At 44.9% G+C, this 18581-nt stretch overlaps 1 protein-coding gene and 1 long non-coding RNA gene across 2 annotated transcripts in view; both read right to left on the bottom strand.

The window, feature by feature from the left end:
- The window catches only part of ern1 (endoplasmic reticulum to nucleus signaling 1), a 35996-nt gene that overhangs the window by 1206 nt on the left and 16209 nt on the right, over positions 1-18581 (bottom strand). The window contains exons 12-21 of the mRNA XM_049744277.2: positions 2524-2718; positions 2087-2351; positions 1916-2006; positions 1653-1842; positions 1475-1574; positions 1187-1386; positions 906-1053; positions 694-821; positions 430-553; positions 24-91 (exon numbers count right to left, since the gene is read on the bottom strand). Coding sequence (XP_049600234.2) covers positions 24-91; positions 430-553; positions 694-821; positions 906-1053; positions 1187-1386; positions 1475-1574; positions 1653-1842; positions 1916-2006; positions 2087-2351; positions 2524-2718 — 1509 coding nt within the window. The remainder of the gene's footprint in view (positions 1-23; positions 92-429; positions 554-693; positions 822-905; positions 1054-1186; positions 1387-1474; positions 1575-1652; positions 1843-1915; positions 2007-2086; positions 2352-2523; positions 2719-18581) is intronic.
- On the bottom strand, positions 16343-18230 carry LOC125983234 (uncharacterized). The gene is made up of 3 exons (XR_011088396.1): positions 18123-18230; positions 17218-17322; positions 16343-16513 (listed from the first exon to the last, which is right to left on the bottom strand). It is a non-coding gene; the product is annotated as an uncharacterized lncRNA (long non-coding RNA).

The raw sequence follows: 18581 nt of genomic DNA, 5'->3' as shown, positions 1-18581 counted from the left end.
GAGGAGAGCACCCGCACGCTTACCTTGTTCCTCATTGCACGAAGCAAATCTCGGACTGAGCTGCCTTTGTAGGAACGGAACTTTCTCAGGTCTGCAAGCCATGAGAATTCCGTGTTGTGTTGAAAACAAACATGGAAATTTGCCTCAGAGAGCTTCAACCTAACACAGAAGGTTCAACATCCTGGAGCACAAAGTGCTTAGAATCGAAGTCTTGTAACTTACATCAACTAGAGAAATATGTTTTTATTTTTTATGCCATGTGGAACATGGTTCCTAAATTTCGAACCTTGTTCACCAATACAAAATCAAACGAGCCTTTAAAGCACCAGGCTCATAACATATCCGCCCTTGGCCATAAAGTCAAACGAATGAACAAAATGGATGAATGAGCCATGGCCGCAGGGCGACGGCGTTTTTCTTGTGTCCTACCCGTCTGCAGCGGCACCGTGATATGCTCCCTCCAGTCACTCTTGACCACTGCACGCCCCCCTCGCTCCAGCTGCCTCACGATGGCTCCGTCCAGCGGTTCCTTCTCTATTCTGTCGCTCACATCCTGCCGGCGACAACAAGCATGCAAGTAATGCAGCTCGCAAGATTAGCATGCTCTGCCCCCCCACCCCACTAACCCTAACCCCCCACATGGCTCCCATTCGATTAGACTCGTTTAATTTATGTGCGACTAACAAGACAGACCTGGAAGAACTGCAGTTCCTTCTCCAGGCTCCAGAAGAAAGGGTGCTTGAGAACACACTCGGCCGAGGGCCTCAGATGAGGCTCCATGCTTAACATCTGCTCGATTAGGTCTCGAGCCACGATGTCGCCTGGTTCGAGACAATGACAATGACGTCACGGCTTGTCGTGACGAGGCGCTCACAAATCCCCTGGCGATCAGGTTCGGGCCTCACCGTGTTTGTCGGTCTGCAGATGGTCCAGGCTGTACGCGCCCAACAGGATGTTGGCCTGCCTCTGGAGGGACTTGCCGAAAGGGTGGCGACCTTGAGACACCACGTAATAGAAGACGCATCCGGCAGAGAAGATATCAACAGTGCAGGTCTTCAAACGGACAAGAGACAAAACATACTGTGAACATCAGCGGTGAGTCGACAGAAACGAGAATTGTACTGTAGTGTAGATGCTATAGATCTCTGATGTGTGGCCATTTGGCACAGCTGGACTTTGAACTCACCGGGTTGTCTTTCCAGTCCTCGCTGAGAACCTCGGGAGCGATCCATCCCTCCGTCCCCGGCACGCCGGACCTTCTGCTGAAACTGTGACGGCCCGCTGCTAATTTCTTACACAGGCCAAAATCGGAGATCATGGCCCGCACCCGCCCGTGGGCGTTGGGCATGGACACCAGGATGTTGTGAGGTTTCAGGTCTCTATGAACTGCAGGGAGAAGTTAAAGTTGAGGCGGGGGCGGGGCTGACAATGTAGTGTTGTCGCAAATGCAGAACAAGCATTTAAAAACAATAACCAATGTTGAGGGAGTGCAGATGAGCCAGTCCCGAGGTGGCCTGCTGCAGCAGTATCACCGGCTCCAGTCCGTGACGGTCAAAATCTTTCATCTCTACATACTGGACAGAACGCAACGGAGCGGAACGTCACACACACTCTACTATGCCAAATAAATGCTTGAGCCAACGACGGTGAACCTCTTGAAGCGTGGCAGCGCACAGCTCGGTGGCAATGTACTGGAACTGGCGGTCCCTCTCGGTGCAGAAGTATCGAATGACATTAGGGTGCTCGTCCGACTCCCGCAGCAGTTGAACTTCCCGATCTACAAAGCTGAAGCACTCCGGGAGAATTCTCTTTACTGCCACCTGACGGTTGTCAAACTGACCCCTGGCGGAAAAGGCCAAATAGATTGGGGAGCCGAGCCCGACAACCAAATCTCGTCTACCTTTCTTCTGCTTACTTGTACACGATGGTGCCCTCGGCGCCGTGACCCAGTACTCGTTTGGGATTGAACGTTATGTTGCCCACTCTCACAATGGTAGAGTCGTCCTCTGATGAGACAAAAAGGACAAACCGTCAACGGTGTCTTCTCGATGACGAGGAGCGTCGACGAACGCCATCTTGACTTCACCTCCGTCCTCGTGCTCATTGGCAGAGGCGCCCAGCTCGGAAAGGGAGAGGTTGGAATGGTTGGAGGCGCGCGGGGTCACGTTGGGGCTGCTGTGGTCTGAACATTCCGAGCGAGCACGAGCCGCTTCCAGGTAGTCGCTGTCTGAGACCAGAGGAAGCGACGCGTCGGCGTTGGGGAAAGGCTGTTGTCTCTGCAACATCTCCAACCTCTCCTCCATCTGCCGTTGGAACTCCTGGTGCTGCAGCTGCTGCTGCTTGTGGACACTCTGCAACAAAAAAGGCACTAAAAGATCTTGGACAAAAAAAATGTCTCGTGGTTTCTTGTAAGTTGTGAAATATGGAAACAAGCTACGGCGGCAGCTGAAGTTTCAAACAAAAGCATGATTAAAAGGACAGTGCAACAATTATTGCTCCACTAGATGTCGCTATTTAACTTGCCTTGGGGTAGGTGATCACAAAGGCCACCCAGCCAGCCAGAAGGAAAGTAGAAAAGATGATAGTGGCCATGTCTTTGAGCATGGAGTCCACGGGGGCCTCCGGGCGCACGGTGCGACCACTCAGCCCGGGTTCTTGGATTGAGATTTCAGGCATAGGAGAAGTCGGAATGTCATTCCTGACAACATTGTCCTCCTCCTAGAAGATGAAGAAAGCGAGCAGCCGAAGAAACATTTACTCTTGACCACAGCATTAGTCACATTCACACAAGCCAATAAAATATGTGTGTGTGTGTGTGTGTGTGTGTGTGTGTGTGTGTGCGCATATATACATATATATATACATATATATACATACATATATATATACATACATATATATATACATACATATATATATACATACATATATATATACATACATACATACATACATACATACATATATATATATATATATATATACACACACATATATACACACACACACACACATATATACATATACATATATATACATATATATATACATATATATATATACATATATATATACATATACCCCTCCGTGAGTCGTCACCTTATCGTGGTGGAGGGGTTTGCGTGCCCTTATGATCCTAGGAGCCATGTTGTCGGGGGCTTCATGCCCCTGGTAGGGTCACCCATGGCAAACGGGTCCTAGGTGAGGGGCCAGACAAAGCACGGCTCACAGAAGCCCCTTATGACGATTGAAATAAATGGACTTCGTTTTCCCTCGCCCGGACGCGGGTCACCGGGGCCTCCCTCTGGAGCCAGGCCTGGAGGCGGGGCTCGAAGGCGAGCGTCTGGTGGCCGGGCCTTCGCCCATGGGGCCCGGCCGGGCATAGCCCGAAAAGGAAACGTGGGTCCCCCTTCCCATGGGCTCACCACCTGTGGGAGGGGCCAAAGGGGTCGGGTGCAATGTGTGCTGGGCGGCAGCCAAAGGCAGGGACCTTGGCGGTCTGATCCCCGGCTGCAGAAGCTGGCTCTTGGGACATGGAATGTCACCTCTCTGGCTGGAAAGGAGCCCGAGCTGGTGTGCGAGGCAGAAAAATTCCGACTAGATATAGTCGGACTAGCCTCCACGCACAGTTTGGGTTCCGGTACAAGCCCTCTCGAGAGGGGCTGGACTCTCTTCCACTCTGGAGTTGCCCACGGTGAGAGGCGTCGAGCAGGTGTGGGTATACTTATTGCCCCCCGGCTGGGCGCCTGCACATTGGGGTTCACCCCGGTGAACGAGAGGGTAGCCTCCCTCCGCCTTCGGGTGGGGGGACGGGTCCTGACTGTTGTTTGTGTCTATGCACCAAACAGCAGCTCAGAGTACCCACCCTTCTTGGGGTCCCTGGAGGAAGTGCTGGAGAGCGCTCCTTCTGGGGACTCCATCGTTCTACTGGGTGACTTCAATGCTCACGTGGGCAATGACAGTGAGACCTGGAAGGGCGTGATTGGGAGGAACGGCCCCCCCGATCTGAACCCGAGCGGTGTTCTATTGTTGGACTTCTGTGCTCGACATGGATTTTCAATAATGAACACCATGTTCAAGCATAAGGGTGTCCATGTGTGCACTTGGCACCAGGACACCCTAGGCCGCAGTTCGATGATCGACTTTGTAGTCGTGTCATCGGATTTGCGGCCGCATGTTTTGGACACTCGGGTGAAGAGAGGGGCGGAGCTGTCAACTGATCACCACCTGGTGTGGGTTGGCTCCGATGGTGGGGGAAGATGCCGGTCCGACCTGGCAGACCCAAACGCTCTGTGAGGGTCTGCTGGGAACGTCTGGCAGAATCTCCTGTCAGGAAGAGTTTCAACTCCCACCTCCGGCAGAGCTTTTCCCACGTCCCGGGGGAGGCGGGGGACATTGAGTCTGAGTGGACCATGTTCCGCGCCTCCATTGTTGAGGCGGCCGACCGGAGCTGTGGCCGTAAGGTCGTTGGTGCCTGTCGTGGCGGCAATCCCCGAACCCGCTGGTGGACACCGGCGGTAAGGGATGCCGTCAAGCTGAAGAAGGAGTCCTATCGGGCCGTTTTGGCCTGCGGGACTCCGGAGGCAGCTGACAGGTACCGGATGGCCAAGCGGAACGCGGCTTCGGCGGTTGCTGGGGCAAAAACCCGGGCGTGGGAGGAGTTTGGTGAGGCCATGGAGAATGACTTTCGGACGGCTTCGAGGAAATTCTGGTCCACCATCCGGCGTCTCAGGAGGGGGAAGCAGTGCAACGTCAACACGGTTTACAGTGGGGATGGCGTGCTGCTGACCTCGACTCGGGACGTCGTGAGTCGGTGGGGAGAATACTTCGAAGACCTCCTCAATTCCACCCACACGCCTTCCATTGAGGAAGCAGGGCCTGGAGACTCTGAGGCGGATTCTCCAATCTCTGGGGTCGAAGTCACTGAGGTAGTTAAAAAACTCCTCGGTGGCAAGGCCCCGGGGGTGGATGAGATCCGCCCGGTGTTCTTAAAGGCTCTGGATGTTGTGGGGCTGTCATGGCTGACACGCCTCTACAACGTTGCGTGGACATCGGGGACAGTGCCTCTGGATTGGCAGACTGGGGTGGTGGTTCCCCTCTTTAAGAAGGGGGACCGGAGGGTGTGTTCCAATTACAGGGGAATCACACTCCTCAGCCTCCCTGGTAAGGTCTATTCAGGGGTGCTGGAGAGGAGGGTCCGTCGGGAGGTCGAACTTCGGATTCAGGAGGAACAGTGTGGCTTTCGTCCTGGCCGTGGAACAGTGGACCAGCTCTATACCCTCGGCAGGATCCTCGAGGGTGCATGGGAGTTCGCCCAACCAGTCCACATGTGTTTTGTGGACTTGGAGAAGGCGTTCGACCGTGTCCCTCGGGAGGTTCTGTGGAGGGTGCTTCGGGAGTACGGGGTGCCGAGCCAACTGATAAGGGCGGTTCGGTCCGTGTATCACCGATGCCAGAGTCTGGTCCGCATTTCCGGCAGTAAGTCGGATTCGTTCCCAGTGAGGGTTGGACTCCGCCAAGGCTGCCCTTTGTCACCGATTCTGTTCATAATTTTTATGGACAGAATTTCTAGGCGCAGCCGAGGCGTTGAGGGGGTCCGGTTTGGGGACCTCAGCATCGCGTCTCTGCTTTTTGCAGATGACGTGGTGCTGTTGGCTTCTTCAGGCCGTGATCTCCAGCTCTCGCTGGAACGGTTCGCAGCCGAGTGTGAAGCGGTCGGGATGAGGGTCAGCACCTCCAAATCCGAGTCCATGGTCCTCGATCGGAAAAGGGTGGAATGCCCTCTCCGGATTGGGGATGAGATCCTGCCCCAAGTGGAGGAGTTCAAGTATCTTGGAGTCTTGTTCACGAGTGAGGGGAGGATGGAGCGCGAGATGGACAGGCGGATCGGTGCAGCGTCGGCAGTAATGCGGACCCTGTACCGGTCCGTTGTGGTGAAGAGAGAGCTGAGCCAAAAGGCAAAGCTCTCAATTTACTGGTCGATTTACGCTCCTACCCTCACCTATGGTCACGAGCTATGGGTCGTGACCGAAAGAACGAGATCCCGGATACAAGCGGCCGAAATGAGTTTTCTCCGCAGGATGTCCGGGCTCTCCCTTAGCGATAGGGTGAGGAGCTCGGTCATCCGGGAGAGACTCGGAGTAGAGTCGCTACTCCTCCACGTTGAGAGGAGCCAGATGAGGTGGCTCGGGCATCTTATCAGGATGCCTCCTGGACGCCTCCCTGGGGAGGTGTTCCGGGCATGTCCCACCGGTAGGAGACCCCGGGGACGACCCAGGACGCGCTGGAGAGACTATGTCTCTCAGCTGGCCTGGGAACGCCTTGGGATCCCCCGGGATGAAGTGGCTGGGGAGAGGGAAGTCTGGGAGTCCCTCCTAAAGCTGCTGCCCCCGCGACCCGACCCCGGATAAGCGGAAGAAGATGGATGGATGGATGGATATACATATACACATATACATATATATATATATATATATATACATATATATATATATATACACATATATATATATATGTGTATATATATATATACACATATATATATATACACATATACACATATATATATATATATATATATACATATATATATACACACATATATATATACACGTATATATATATATACACATATATATACACGTATATATATATACACATATATATACACACATATATATATATACACATATATATACACACACATATATATATATACACACACACACATATATATATATATATATATATATACACATACACACACACACACACACACACACACACACACACACATCCTTGTTAACCTCCCTCTGCAGGACCCGACTTACTTTACCGAGTTCTGGGGTCCACCCTTTCTAGTGGTCCAAGAACTATGAAAAAAATCAGGCAAGTCCCAAAAAAAATCTTGTTACTAAAAATCACTTTCAATAAACACAATTTGAAACTTTTTTTTTCATGTCAGTTTTTCAGTCATATCTGGGGCCTGTTTCTAACATTCCGGCTTTGCGGGTTCCACCTTTACACACATGAGATTTTTAGTCAGTTATGGGGATCGCTTTTAATATTTCAACCTTAAGAGGTCTACCTATACACACATTATTTTTTTAGCCAGTTATGGAGCTTGCTGTTAAGATTTAAGACTTGTTAGGTCTGCCTTTATAAAGAGGATCTATCAAGTTCAACCCCAACCCTAATCTAACCCAAACATGCATTTGTGTGGACTTAATCATTTGAGAAAACCTAAAAATTTTGTTAGTGTTATTAATACTTTCATCTGGCTAAATATACTAGATATACATTGAAATGTGCATTCTAAAATACATTCTGAAGTCTTTATTCAGATTCTGGTCCATTTTCCTTGGTCACAGTCTTAATATTCTTCAATTTGTTCAGTCATATTGGTACATTTTAAAATATTTAAATTCTGCATTTTAGCTAACTATAAAGTACACAGGATTTACAAGTAATAATTGTCTTGAGTCAAAATTTTAAATGGACACATTACAAATGTAGCCAATGAATAAAGGAACTTATTTAATCTAACATTTACGAACAGGAGAAGTGGAGCATAAAAAAAATCACAAACAAATAGTGAACAAATGGTGAAACAGGACCAGCCATGTGTTTCTATCTCTGTTAAGGGAAGCTGTTTCACTCATATTTTCTCCTCATGGTGGTTATTCTCTTTTTGACAAAGTACTTAACAGCTCGGTGCTTGTGGTTCTGCAGCAATGCATCTCTCGCAGTCAAGCTTACCAGGAACCTGATTTGTCAATATATACTTCCTTGAATGTTTATTTACTGCAGCACATTCCTCTGGGGTCCAGCTTCTTTTCACAACTTTTCCGTTACCTAAGGGCATAGGAAGAGCACTTTTTAGTTTACAACTTAATTAGAACAAAATTGCATAAAGAATACATTCACTTTATGTACAATTATCCGACAATATAATTCAAATGAGATATTTTATAACGTCAACTATCTTTGTCAACAGTGATGAGCCTACAATAGACATAAGTAAATCAGTTAATATCTGAGATATTAATCCGGTCATTTAAGTTGCTAGGTGGTCTTCAGTGTCAGCTGTTTTGATATTAACAAAATTAAAAATAGATGCACAAAAGGGTAACATTAGAATGCCCCCAGTTTTGGTGGTGGGGGAAAGAGGTCTCTCATTTTCTTGACTACTTTTAAGCAGTTTTGCATTTGACCAGAATGTCACTGCTGGTAGATGAAGCAATTCCTGGACCCTACAGAGGTTGCACAGGCAGTCAAACTCCACCATGGCAGCACATTGGGATGCACCATTTCTCTGACAAAACCATTAAGAACAGATACAAGTTGTTGCAAAATCAGGGAAAATAAAAAATAAAAATCAGAGAAAAATTTTTTTCAGACAGTGTTTTACATGTATGGGGAATTTGCTTTGATAACGTGCTACACATGGACAAACAAAGATGATAAAAGTAAATTTGGAAATATATAGTGTGTAAAAAATTAAATGCAAGCTGTATAAGAATGGTATCTGCCTTGGTGTGACAATGTGTGAATTTGCATATTCACTAATAGGTTAATCTAGAGCAATTTTTCTTTCTCTCTTTTGAGGTAAATGTGTCATGTATACATTACCGCTATTTAAAAATAGATGTAAACAAACATCTCACATATAATCAAGGTTAGCAATGACCTGTAACTCACATGAGAAAGGATGGGTCAATTTTCATTTTATGACAAAATTCAAAAGTTTAGACCTTACATGTCTAAGAAAAAAAGTCAAGTGGTGTTTAATATATCTTGCTTGGGTCATCTAAATCTTAGTAAGCAGCATATGTGAGGATAATTAGATACTGATACAGTAGTAACAATTGGGCAATTTAAAAGTAACTGTGATAAAGTTATATATTGAAAAGGATTACTCTAAACTCACCTCCCTTTTTGGCAGACTTTTCATTACTTGGGCCACGAGATGCGGAGGTACAAGAGGTCACTTCTATCACTTCTGGGATCAGCCCATCTGAAATGATGATTTTTAAGTACAGAAAAAAAACACAGTATAGCAATATTCTAAAACAAAAATTAACTGCACCTGTATAAGAATGCTTGGTCAAATTTAATATACTCTTGTTTTGAGCGGTCCTTTTGGGAATCATTGTCAGTATCATCACTGTCTGAGTAGTCCACTTTGAGAAACTCCTTTGATAATTGATAGCTCTATGGAGGGAATTAAAAGAAATGTGTTGTTAGTTTCTGCAAGCTACTCTTATATGCTGTATTAATATAAAGACTAGAAATTCTTTGCTCAAAATAATTAAAATTTCTGTCCAATATCTTAACTGGTAGACGACCGGTGCTGTACACATCCTCTGAAATATGCCAAAACCTTATATCACAGGAAATTTTACATATAAAACATGGAAAAGGCTCCAAAATTTACAACAAAGAAGCCACAAGAAACCATATTTCAGAAATCTGTTATGTGTGTGTGAATGATTGGCTTGGTTGGAATAACCATGACAACCTTAGATCCATACGGAGGGCCCCACAAGTAGCCATCAGAAATCTGTTATGTGTGTGTGAATGATTGGCTTGGTTGGACACCCATGGGCGGATGTTTCAACAATCCATCTATAGGTGTGTGTGCCACTGGTTCGTTTGGGCTCTATGAGGAGAACCACTAAAACCGTGTGATCCAATGGTTGGCTGAATGCTGTTTAAGGTACCTTCTGACTAAAGAACAGCTTTCCAACTAAAAGCTGTAAACTAAGAGAACAAGAAAAGGTCTACAAAGTTTATTTCTTACAACAAAGTTGCACTGAATGTTACCTGTTGGCTGGCATCTTGTTTGATGTTATCATCAGGGTCAGAATCCTGCCAAGTTCTGGCTGGTTCAGGCAGAGCACCGTCAACAGGAGCCTGAGAGCCTGTCACCTGGAATTAAAACCACAAATAACTTACCAACATCATACAGACACCACAAATGACAGACTCAAGACCTGTATAGTTAAATCATGTGAAGTTAGTCCCCAAAACCAAACAAGCTTTTCTAACTAAAGTGTTCCAGTCAGACCTGATGTCTAATCAGGTCCTATAACAGCATATTTATGGATGTAGTGGAGCATCCTTCAGCATGACACTTTAGCCGTTTTGCTGTTGAGGATGTGTGGAACTATAGCTGTAATATAATCAGCCTCCATAATGTCCATAACCAAAATATGATCTAAAAACATGAGACAACTTTTGATCCATACGGAGGGCCCCACAAGTAGCCATCAGAAATCTGTTAGTGTGTGTGTGAATGATTGGCTTGGTTGGAATAACCAAGACAACTTTAGATCCATACGGAGGGCCCCACAAGTAGCCATCAGAAATCTGTTATGTGTGTGTGAATGATTGGCTTGGTTGGACACCCATGGGCGCATGTTTCAACAATCCTTCTATAGGTGTGTGTGCCACTGGTTCGTTTGGGCTCTATGAGGAGAACCACTAAAACCATGTGATCCAATGGTTGGCTGAATGCTGTTTAAGGTACCTTCTGACTAAAGAACAGCTTTCCAACTAAAAGCTGTAAACTAAGAGAACAAGAAAAGGTCTACAAAGTTGATTTCTTACAACAAAGTCTAACTGAATGTTACCTGTTGGCTGGCATCTTGTTTGATGTTATCATCAGGGTCAGAGTCCTGCCAAGTTCTGGCTGGTTCAGGCAGAGCACCGTCAACAGGAGCCTGAGAGCCTGTCACCTGGAATTAAAACCACAAATAACTTACCAACATCATACAGACACCACAAATGACAGACTCAAGACCTGTATAGTTAAATCATGTGAAGTTAGTCCCCAAAACCAAACAAGCTTTTCTAACTAAAGTGTTCCAGTCAGACCTGATGTCTAATCAGGTCCTATAACAGCATCTTTATGGATGTAGTGGAGCATCCTTGAGCATGACACTTTAGCCGTTTAACTGTTGAGGATGTGTGGAACTATAGCTGTAATATAATCAGCCTCCATAATGTCCATAACCAAAATATGATCTAAAAACATGAGACAACCTTCGATCCATACGGAGGGCCCCACAAGTAGCTATCAGAAATCTGTTATTATGTGTGTGTGAATGATTGGCTTGGTTGGAATAACCAAGACAACTTTAGATCCATACGGAGGGCCCCACAAGTAGCCATCAGAAATCTGTTATTATGTGTGTGTGAATGATTGGCTTGGTTGGAATAACCAAGACAACTTTCGATCCATGCGGAGGGCCCCACAAGTAGCCATCAGAAATCTTTTACGTGTGTGTGAATGATTGGCTTGGTTGGACACCCATGGGCGCATGTTTCAAATATCCATGTATAGGTGTGTGTGCCACTGGTTCGTTTGGGCTCTATGAGGAGAACCACTAAAACCGTGTGATCCAATGGTTGGCTGAATGCTGTTTAAGGTACCTTCTGACTAAAGAACAGCTTTCCAACTAAAAACTGTAAACTAAGAGAACAAGAAAAGGTCTACAAAGTTTATTTCTTACAACAAAGTCCAACTGAATGTTACCTGTTGGCTGGCATCTTGTTTGATGTTATCATCAGGGTCAGAGTCCTGCCAAGTTCTGGCTGGTTCAGGCAGCGCACCATCAACAGGAGCCTGAGAGCCTGTCACCTGGAATTAAAACCACAAATAACTTACCAACATCATACAGACACCACAAATGACAGACTCAAGACCTGTATAGTTAAATCATGTGAAGTTAGTCCCCAAAACCAAACAAGCTTTTCTAACTAAAGTGTTCCAGTCAGTTCTGGATGTCTAATCAGGTCCTATAACAGCATCTTTATGGATGTAGTGGAGCATCCTTGAGCATGACACTTTAGCCGTTTAACTGTTGAGGATGTGTGGAACTATAGCTGTAATATAATCAGCCTCCATAATGTCCTTAACCAAAATATGATCTAAAAACATGAGACAACCTTCGATCAATACGGAGGGCCCCACAAGTAGCTGTCAGAAATCTGTTATTATGTGTGTGTGAATGATTGGCTTGGTTGGAATAACCAAGACAACTTTAGATCCATACGGAGGGCCCCACAAGTAGCCATGAGAAATCTGTTATTATGTGTGTGTGAATGATTGGCTTGGTTGGAATAACCAAGACAACTTTCGATCCATACGGAGGGCCCCACAAGTAGCCATCAGAAATCTGTTATGTGTGTGTGAATGATTGGCTTGGTTGGACACCCATGGGCGCATGTTTCAAATATCCATGTATAGGTGTGTGTGCCACTGGTTCGTTTGGGCTCTATGAGGAGAACCACTAAAACCGTGTGATCCAATGGTTGGCTGAATGCTGTTTAAGGTACCTTCTGACTAAAGAACAGCTTTCCAACTAAAAACTGTAAACTAAGAGAACAAGAAAAGGTCTACAAAGTTTATTTCTTACAACAAAGTCTAACTGAATGTTACCTGTTGGCTGGCATCTTGTTTGATGTTTTCATCAGGGTCAGAGTCCTGCCAAGTTCTGGCTGGTTCAGGCAGAGCACCGTCAACAGGAGCCTGAGAGCCTGTCACCTGGAATTAAAACCACAAATAACTTACCAACATCATACAGACACCACAAATGACAGACTCAAGACCTGTATAGTTAAATCATGTGAAGTTAGTCCCCAAAACCAAACAAGCTTTTCTAACTAAAGTGTTCCAGTCAGACCTGATGTCTAATCAGGTCCTATAACAGCATCTTTATGGATGTAGTGGAGCATCCTTCAGCATGACACTTTAGCCGTTTAGCTGTTGAGGATGTGTGGAACTATAGCTGTAATATAATCAGCCTCCATAATGTCCATAACCAAAATATGATCTAAAAACATGAGGCAACCTTTGATCCATACGGAGGGCCCCACAAGTAGCCAACAGAAATCTGTTATTGTGTGTGTGTGAATGATTGGCTTGGTTGGAATAACCAAGACAACTTTAGATCCATACGGAGGGCCCCACAAGTAGCCATCAGAAATCTGTTATGTGTGTGTGAATGATTGGCTTGGTTGGACACCCATGGGCGCATGTTTCAACAATCCTTCTATAGGTGTGTGTGCCACTGGTTCGTTTGGGCTCTATGAGGAGAACCACTAAAACCGTGTGATCCAATGGTTGGCTGAATGCTGTTTAAGGTACCTTCTGACTAAAGAACAGCTTTCCAACTAAAAGCTGTAAACTAAGAGAACAAGAAAAGGTCTACAAAGTTTATTTCTTACAACAAAGTCTAACTGAATGTTACCTGTTGGCTGGCATCTTGTTTGATGTTATCATCAGGGTCAGAGTCCTGCCAAGTTCTGGCTGGTTCAGGCAGCGCACCGTCAACAGGAGCCTGAGAGCCTGTCACCTGGAATTAAAACCACAAATAACTTACCAACATCATACAGACACCACAAATGACAGACTCAAGACCTGTATAGTTAAATCATGTGAAGTTAGTCCCAAAAACCAAACAAGCTTTTCTAACTAAAGTGTTCCAGTCAGCCCTGATGTCTAATCAGGTCCTATAACAGCATCTTTATGGATGTAGTGGAGCATCCTTCAGCATGACACTTTAGCCGTTTTGCTGTTGAGGATGTGTGGAACTATAGCTGTAATATAATCAGCCTCCATAATGTCCATAACCAAAATATGATCTAAAAACATGAGACAACTTTCGATCCATACGGAGGGCCCCACAAGTAGCCATCAGAAATCCGTTATTGTGTGTGTGTGAATGATTGGCTTGGTTGGAATAACCAAGACAACTTTAGATCCATACGGAGGGCCCCACAAGTAGCCATCAGAAATCTGTTATGTGTGTGTGAATGATTGGCTTGGTTGGACACCCATGGGCGCATGTTTCAACAATCCATCTATAGGTGTGTGTGCCGCTGGTTCGTTTGGGCTCTATGAGGAGAACCACTAAAACCGTGTGATCCAATGGTTGGCTGAATGCTGTTTAAGGTACCTTCTGACTAAAGAACAGCTTTCCAACTAAAAGCTGTAAACTAAGAGAACAAGAAAAGGTCTACAAAGTTTATTTCTTACAACAAAGTCTAACTGAATGTTACCTGTTGGCTGGCATCTTGTTTGATGTTATCATCAGGGTCAGAGTCCTGCCAAGTTCTGGCTAGTTCAGGCAGCGCACCGTCAACAGGAGCCTGAGAGCCTGTCACCTGGAATTAAAACCACAAATAACTTACCAACATCATACAGACACCACAAATGACAGACTCAAGACCTGTATAGTTAAATCATGTGAAGTTAGTCCCCAAAACCAAACAAGCTTTTCTAACTAAAGTGTTCCAGTCAGCCCTGATGTCTAATCAGGTCCTATAACAGCATCTTTATGGATGTAGTGGAGCATCCTTCAGCATGACACTTTAGCCATTTTGCTGTTGAGGATGTGTGGAACTATAGCTGTAATATAATCAGCCTCCATAATGTCCATAACCAAAATATGATCTAAAAACATGAGACAACTTTCGATCCATACGGAGGGCCCCACAAGTAGCCATCAGAAATCTGTTATTGTGTGTGTGTGTGAATGATTGGCTTGGTTGGAATAACCAAGACAACTTTAGATCCATACGGAGGGCCCCACAAGTAGCCATCAGAAATCTGTTATGTGTGCGCGAATGATTGGCTTGGTTGGACACCCATGGGCGCATGTTTCAACAATCCTTCTATAGGTGTGTGTGCCGCTGGTTCGTTTGGGCTCTATGAGGAGAACCACTAAAACCGTGTGATCCAATGGTTGGCTGAATGCTGTTTAAGGTACCTTCTGACTAAAGAACAGCTTTCCAACTAAAAGCTGTAAACTAATAGAACAAGAAAAGGTCTACAAAGTTTATTTCTTACAACAAAGTCTAACTGAATGTTACCTGTTGGCTGGCATCTTGTTTGATGTTATCATCAGGGTCAGAGTCCTGCCAAGTTCTGACTAGTTCAGGCAGCGCACCGTCAACAGGAGCCTGAGAGCCTGTCACCTGGAATTAAAACCACAAATAACTTACCAACATCATACAGACACCACAAATGACAGACTCAAGACCTGTATAGTTAAATCATGTGAAGTTAGTCCCCAAAACCAAACAAGCTTTTCTAACTAAAGTGTTCCAGTCAGCCCTGATGTCTAATCAGGTCCTATAACAGCATCTTTATGGATGTAGTGGAGCATCCTTCAGCATGACACTTTAGCCGTTTTGCTGTTGAGGATGTGTGGAACTATAGCTGTAATATAATCAGCCTCCATAATGTCCATAACCAAAATATGATCTAAAAACATGAGACAACTTTCGATCCATACGGAGGGCCCCACAAGTAGCCATCAGAAATCTGTTATTGTGTGTGTGTGAATGATTGGCTTGGTTGGAATAACCAAGACAACTTTAGATCCATACGGAGGGCCCCACAAGTAGCCATCAGAAATCTGTTATGTGTGTGCGAATGATTGGCTTGGTTGGACACCCATGGGCGCATGTTTCAACAATCCTTCTATAGGTGTGTGTGCCACTGGTTCGTTTGGGCTCTATGAGGAGAACCACTAAAACCGTGTGATCCAATGGTTGGCTGAATGCTGTTTAAGGTACCTTCTGACTAAAGAACAGCTTTCCAACTAAAAGCTGTAAACTAATAGAACAAGAAAAGGTTTACAAAGTTTATTTCTTACAACAAAGTCTAACTGAATGTTACCTGTTGGCTGGCACCTTGTTTGATGTTATCATCAGGGTCAGAGTCCTGCCAAGTTCTGACTAGTTCAGGCAGCGCACCGTCAACAGGAGCCTGAGAGCCTGTCACCTGGAATTAAAACCACAAATAACTTACCAACATCATACAGACACCACAAATGACAGACTCAAGACCTGTATAGTTAAATCATGTGAAGTTAGTCCCCAAAACCAAACAAGCTTTTCTAACTAAAGTGTTCCAGTCAGCCCTGATGTCTAATCAGGTCCTATAACAGCATCTTTATGGATGTAGTGGAGCATCCTTCAGCATGACACTTTAGCCGTTTTGCTGTTGAGGATGTGTGGAACTATAGCTGTAATATAATCAGCCTCCATAATGTCCATAACCAAAATATGATCTAAAAACATGAGACAACTTTCGATCCATACGGAGGGCCCCACAAGTAGCCATCAGAAATCTGTTATGTGTGTGCGAATGATTGGCTTGGTTGGACACCCATGGGCGCATGTTTCAACAATCCTTCTATAGGTGTGTGTGCCACTGGTTCGTTTGGGCTCTATGAGGAGAACCACTAAAACCATGTGATCCAATGGTTGGCTGAATGCTGTTTAAGGTACCTTCTGACTAAAGAACAGCTTTCCAACTAAAAGCTGTAAACTAAGAGAACAAGAAAAGGTCTACAAAGTTTATTTCTTACAACAAAGTCTAACTGAATGTTACCTGTTGGCTGGCATCTTGTTTGATGTTATCATCAGGGTCAGAATCCTGCCAAGTTCTGGCTGGTTCAGGCAGAGCACCGTCAACAGGAGCCTGAGAGCCTGTCACCTGGAATTAAAACCACAAATAACTTACCAACATCATACAGACACCACAAATGACAGACTCAAGACCTGTATAGTTAAATCATGTGAAGTTAGTCCCCAAAACCAAACAAGCTTTTCTAACTAAAGTGTTCCAGTCAGACCTGATGTCTAATCAGGTCCTATAACAGCATATTTATGGATGTAGTGGAGCATCCTTCAGCATGACACTTTAGCCGTTTTGCTGTTGAGGATGTGTGGAACTATAGCTGTAATATAATCAGCCTCCATAATGTCCATAACCAAAATATGATCTAAAAACATGAGACAACTTTTGATCCATACGGAGGGCCCCACAAGTAGCCATCAGAAATCTGTTAGTGTGTGTGTGAATGATTGGCTTGGTTGGAATAACCAAGACAACTTTAGATCCATACGGAGGGCCCCACAAGTAGCCATCAGAAATCTGTTATGTGTGTGTGAATGATTGGCTTGGTTGGACACCCATGGGCGCATGTTTCAACAATCCTTCTATAGGTGTGTGTGCCACTGGTTCGTTTGGGCTCTATGAGGAGAACCACTAAAACCATGTGATCCAATGGTTGGCTGAATGCTGTTTAAGGTACCTTCTGACTAAAGAACAGCTTTCCAACTAAAAGCTGTAAACTAAGAGAACAAGAAAAGGTCTACAAAGTTGATTTCTTACAACAAAGTCTAACTGAATGTTACCTGTTGGCTGGCATCTTGTTTGATGTTATCATCAGGGTCAGAGTCCTGCCAAGTTCTGGCTGGTTCAGGCAGAGCACCGTCAACAGGAGCCTGAGAGCCTGTCACCTGGAATTAAAACCACAAATAACTTACCAACATCATACAGACACCACAAATGACAGACTCAAGACCTGTATAGTTAAATCATGTGAAGTTAGTCCCCAAAACCAAACAAGCTTTTCTAACTAAAGTGTTCCAGTCAGACCTGATGTCTAATCAGGTCCTATAACAGCATCTTTATGGATGTAGTGGAGCATCCTTGAGCATGACACTTTAGCCGTTTAACTGTTGAGGATGTGTGGAACTATAGCTGTAATATAATCAGCCTCCATAATGTCCATAACCAAAATATGATCTAAAAACATGAGACAACCTTCGATCCATACGGAGGGCCCCACAAGTAGCTATCAGAAATCTATTATTATGTGTGTGTGAATGATTGGCTTGGTTGGAATAACCAAGACAACTTTAGATCCATACGGAGGGCCCCACAAGTAGCCATCAGAAATCTGTTATTATGTGTGTGTGAATGATTGGCTTGGTTGGAATAACCAAGACAACTTTCGATCCATGCGGAGGGCCCCACAAGTAGCCATCAGAAATCTTTTATGTGTGTGTGAATGATTGGCTTGGTTGGACACCCATGGGCGCATGTTTCAAATATCCATGTATAGGTGTGTGTGCCACTGGTTCGTTTGGGCTCTATGAGGAGAACCACTAAAACCGTGTGATCCAATGGTTGGCTGAATGCTGTTTAAGGTACCTTCTGACTAAAGAACAGCTTTCCAACTAAAAACTGTAAACTAAGAGAACAAGAAAAGGTCTACAAAGTTTATTTCTTACAACAAAGTCCAACTGAATGTTACCTGTTGGCTGGCATCTTGTTTGATGTTATCATCAGGGTCAGAGTCCTGCCAAGTTCTGGCTGGTTCAGGCAGAGCACCGTCAACAGGAGCCTGAGAGCCTGTCACCTGGAATTAAAACCACAAATAACTTACCAACATCATACAGACACCACAAATGACAGACTCAAGACCTGTATAGTTAAATCATGTGAAGTTAGTCCCCAAAACCAAACAAGCTTTTCTAACTAAAGTGTTCCAGTCAGACCTGATGTCTAATCAGGTCCTATAACAGCATCTTTATGGATGTAGTGGAGCATCCTTCAGCATGACACTTTAGCCGTTTTGCTGTTGAGGATGTGTGGAACTATAGCTGTAATATAATCAGCCTCCATAATGTCCATAACCAAAATATGATCTAAAAACATGAGACAACTTTCGATCCATACGGAGGGCCCCACAAGTAGCCATCAGAAATCTGTT

The sequence above is a fragment of the Syngnathus scovelli genome, chromosome 16, assembly GCF_024217435.2.
Source record: "Syngnathus scovelli strain Florida chromosome 16, RoL_Ssco_1.2, whole genome shotgun sequence".
Lineage (NCBI taxonomy): Eukaryota > Metazoa > Chordata > Actinopteri > Syngnathiformes > Syngnathidae > Syngnathus > Syngnathus scovelli.
This window is presented reverse-complemented; position numbering and strand designations above follow the sequence as displayed.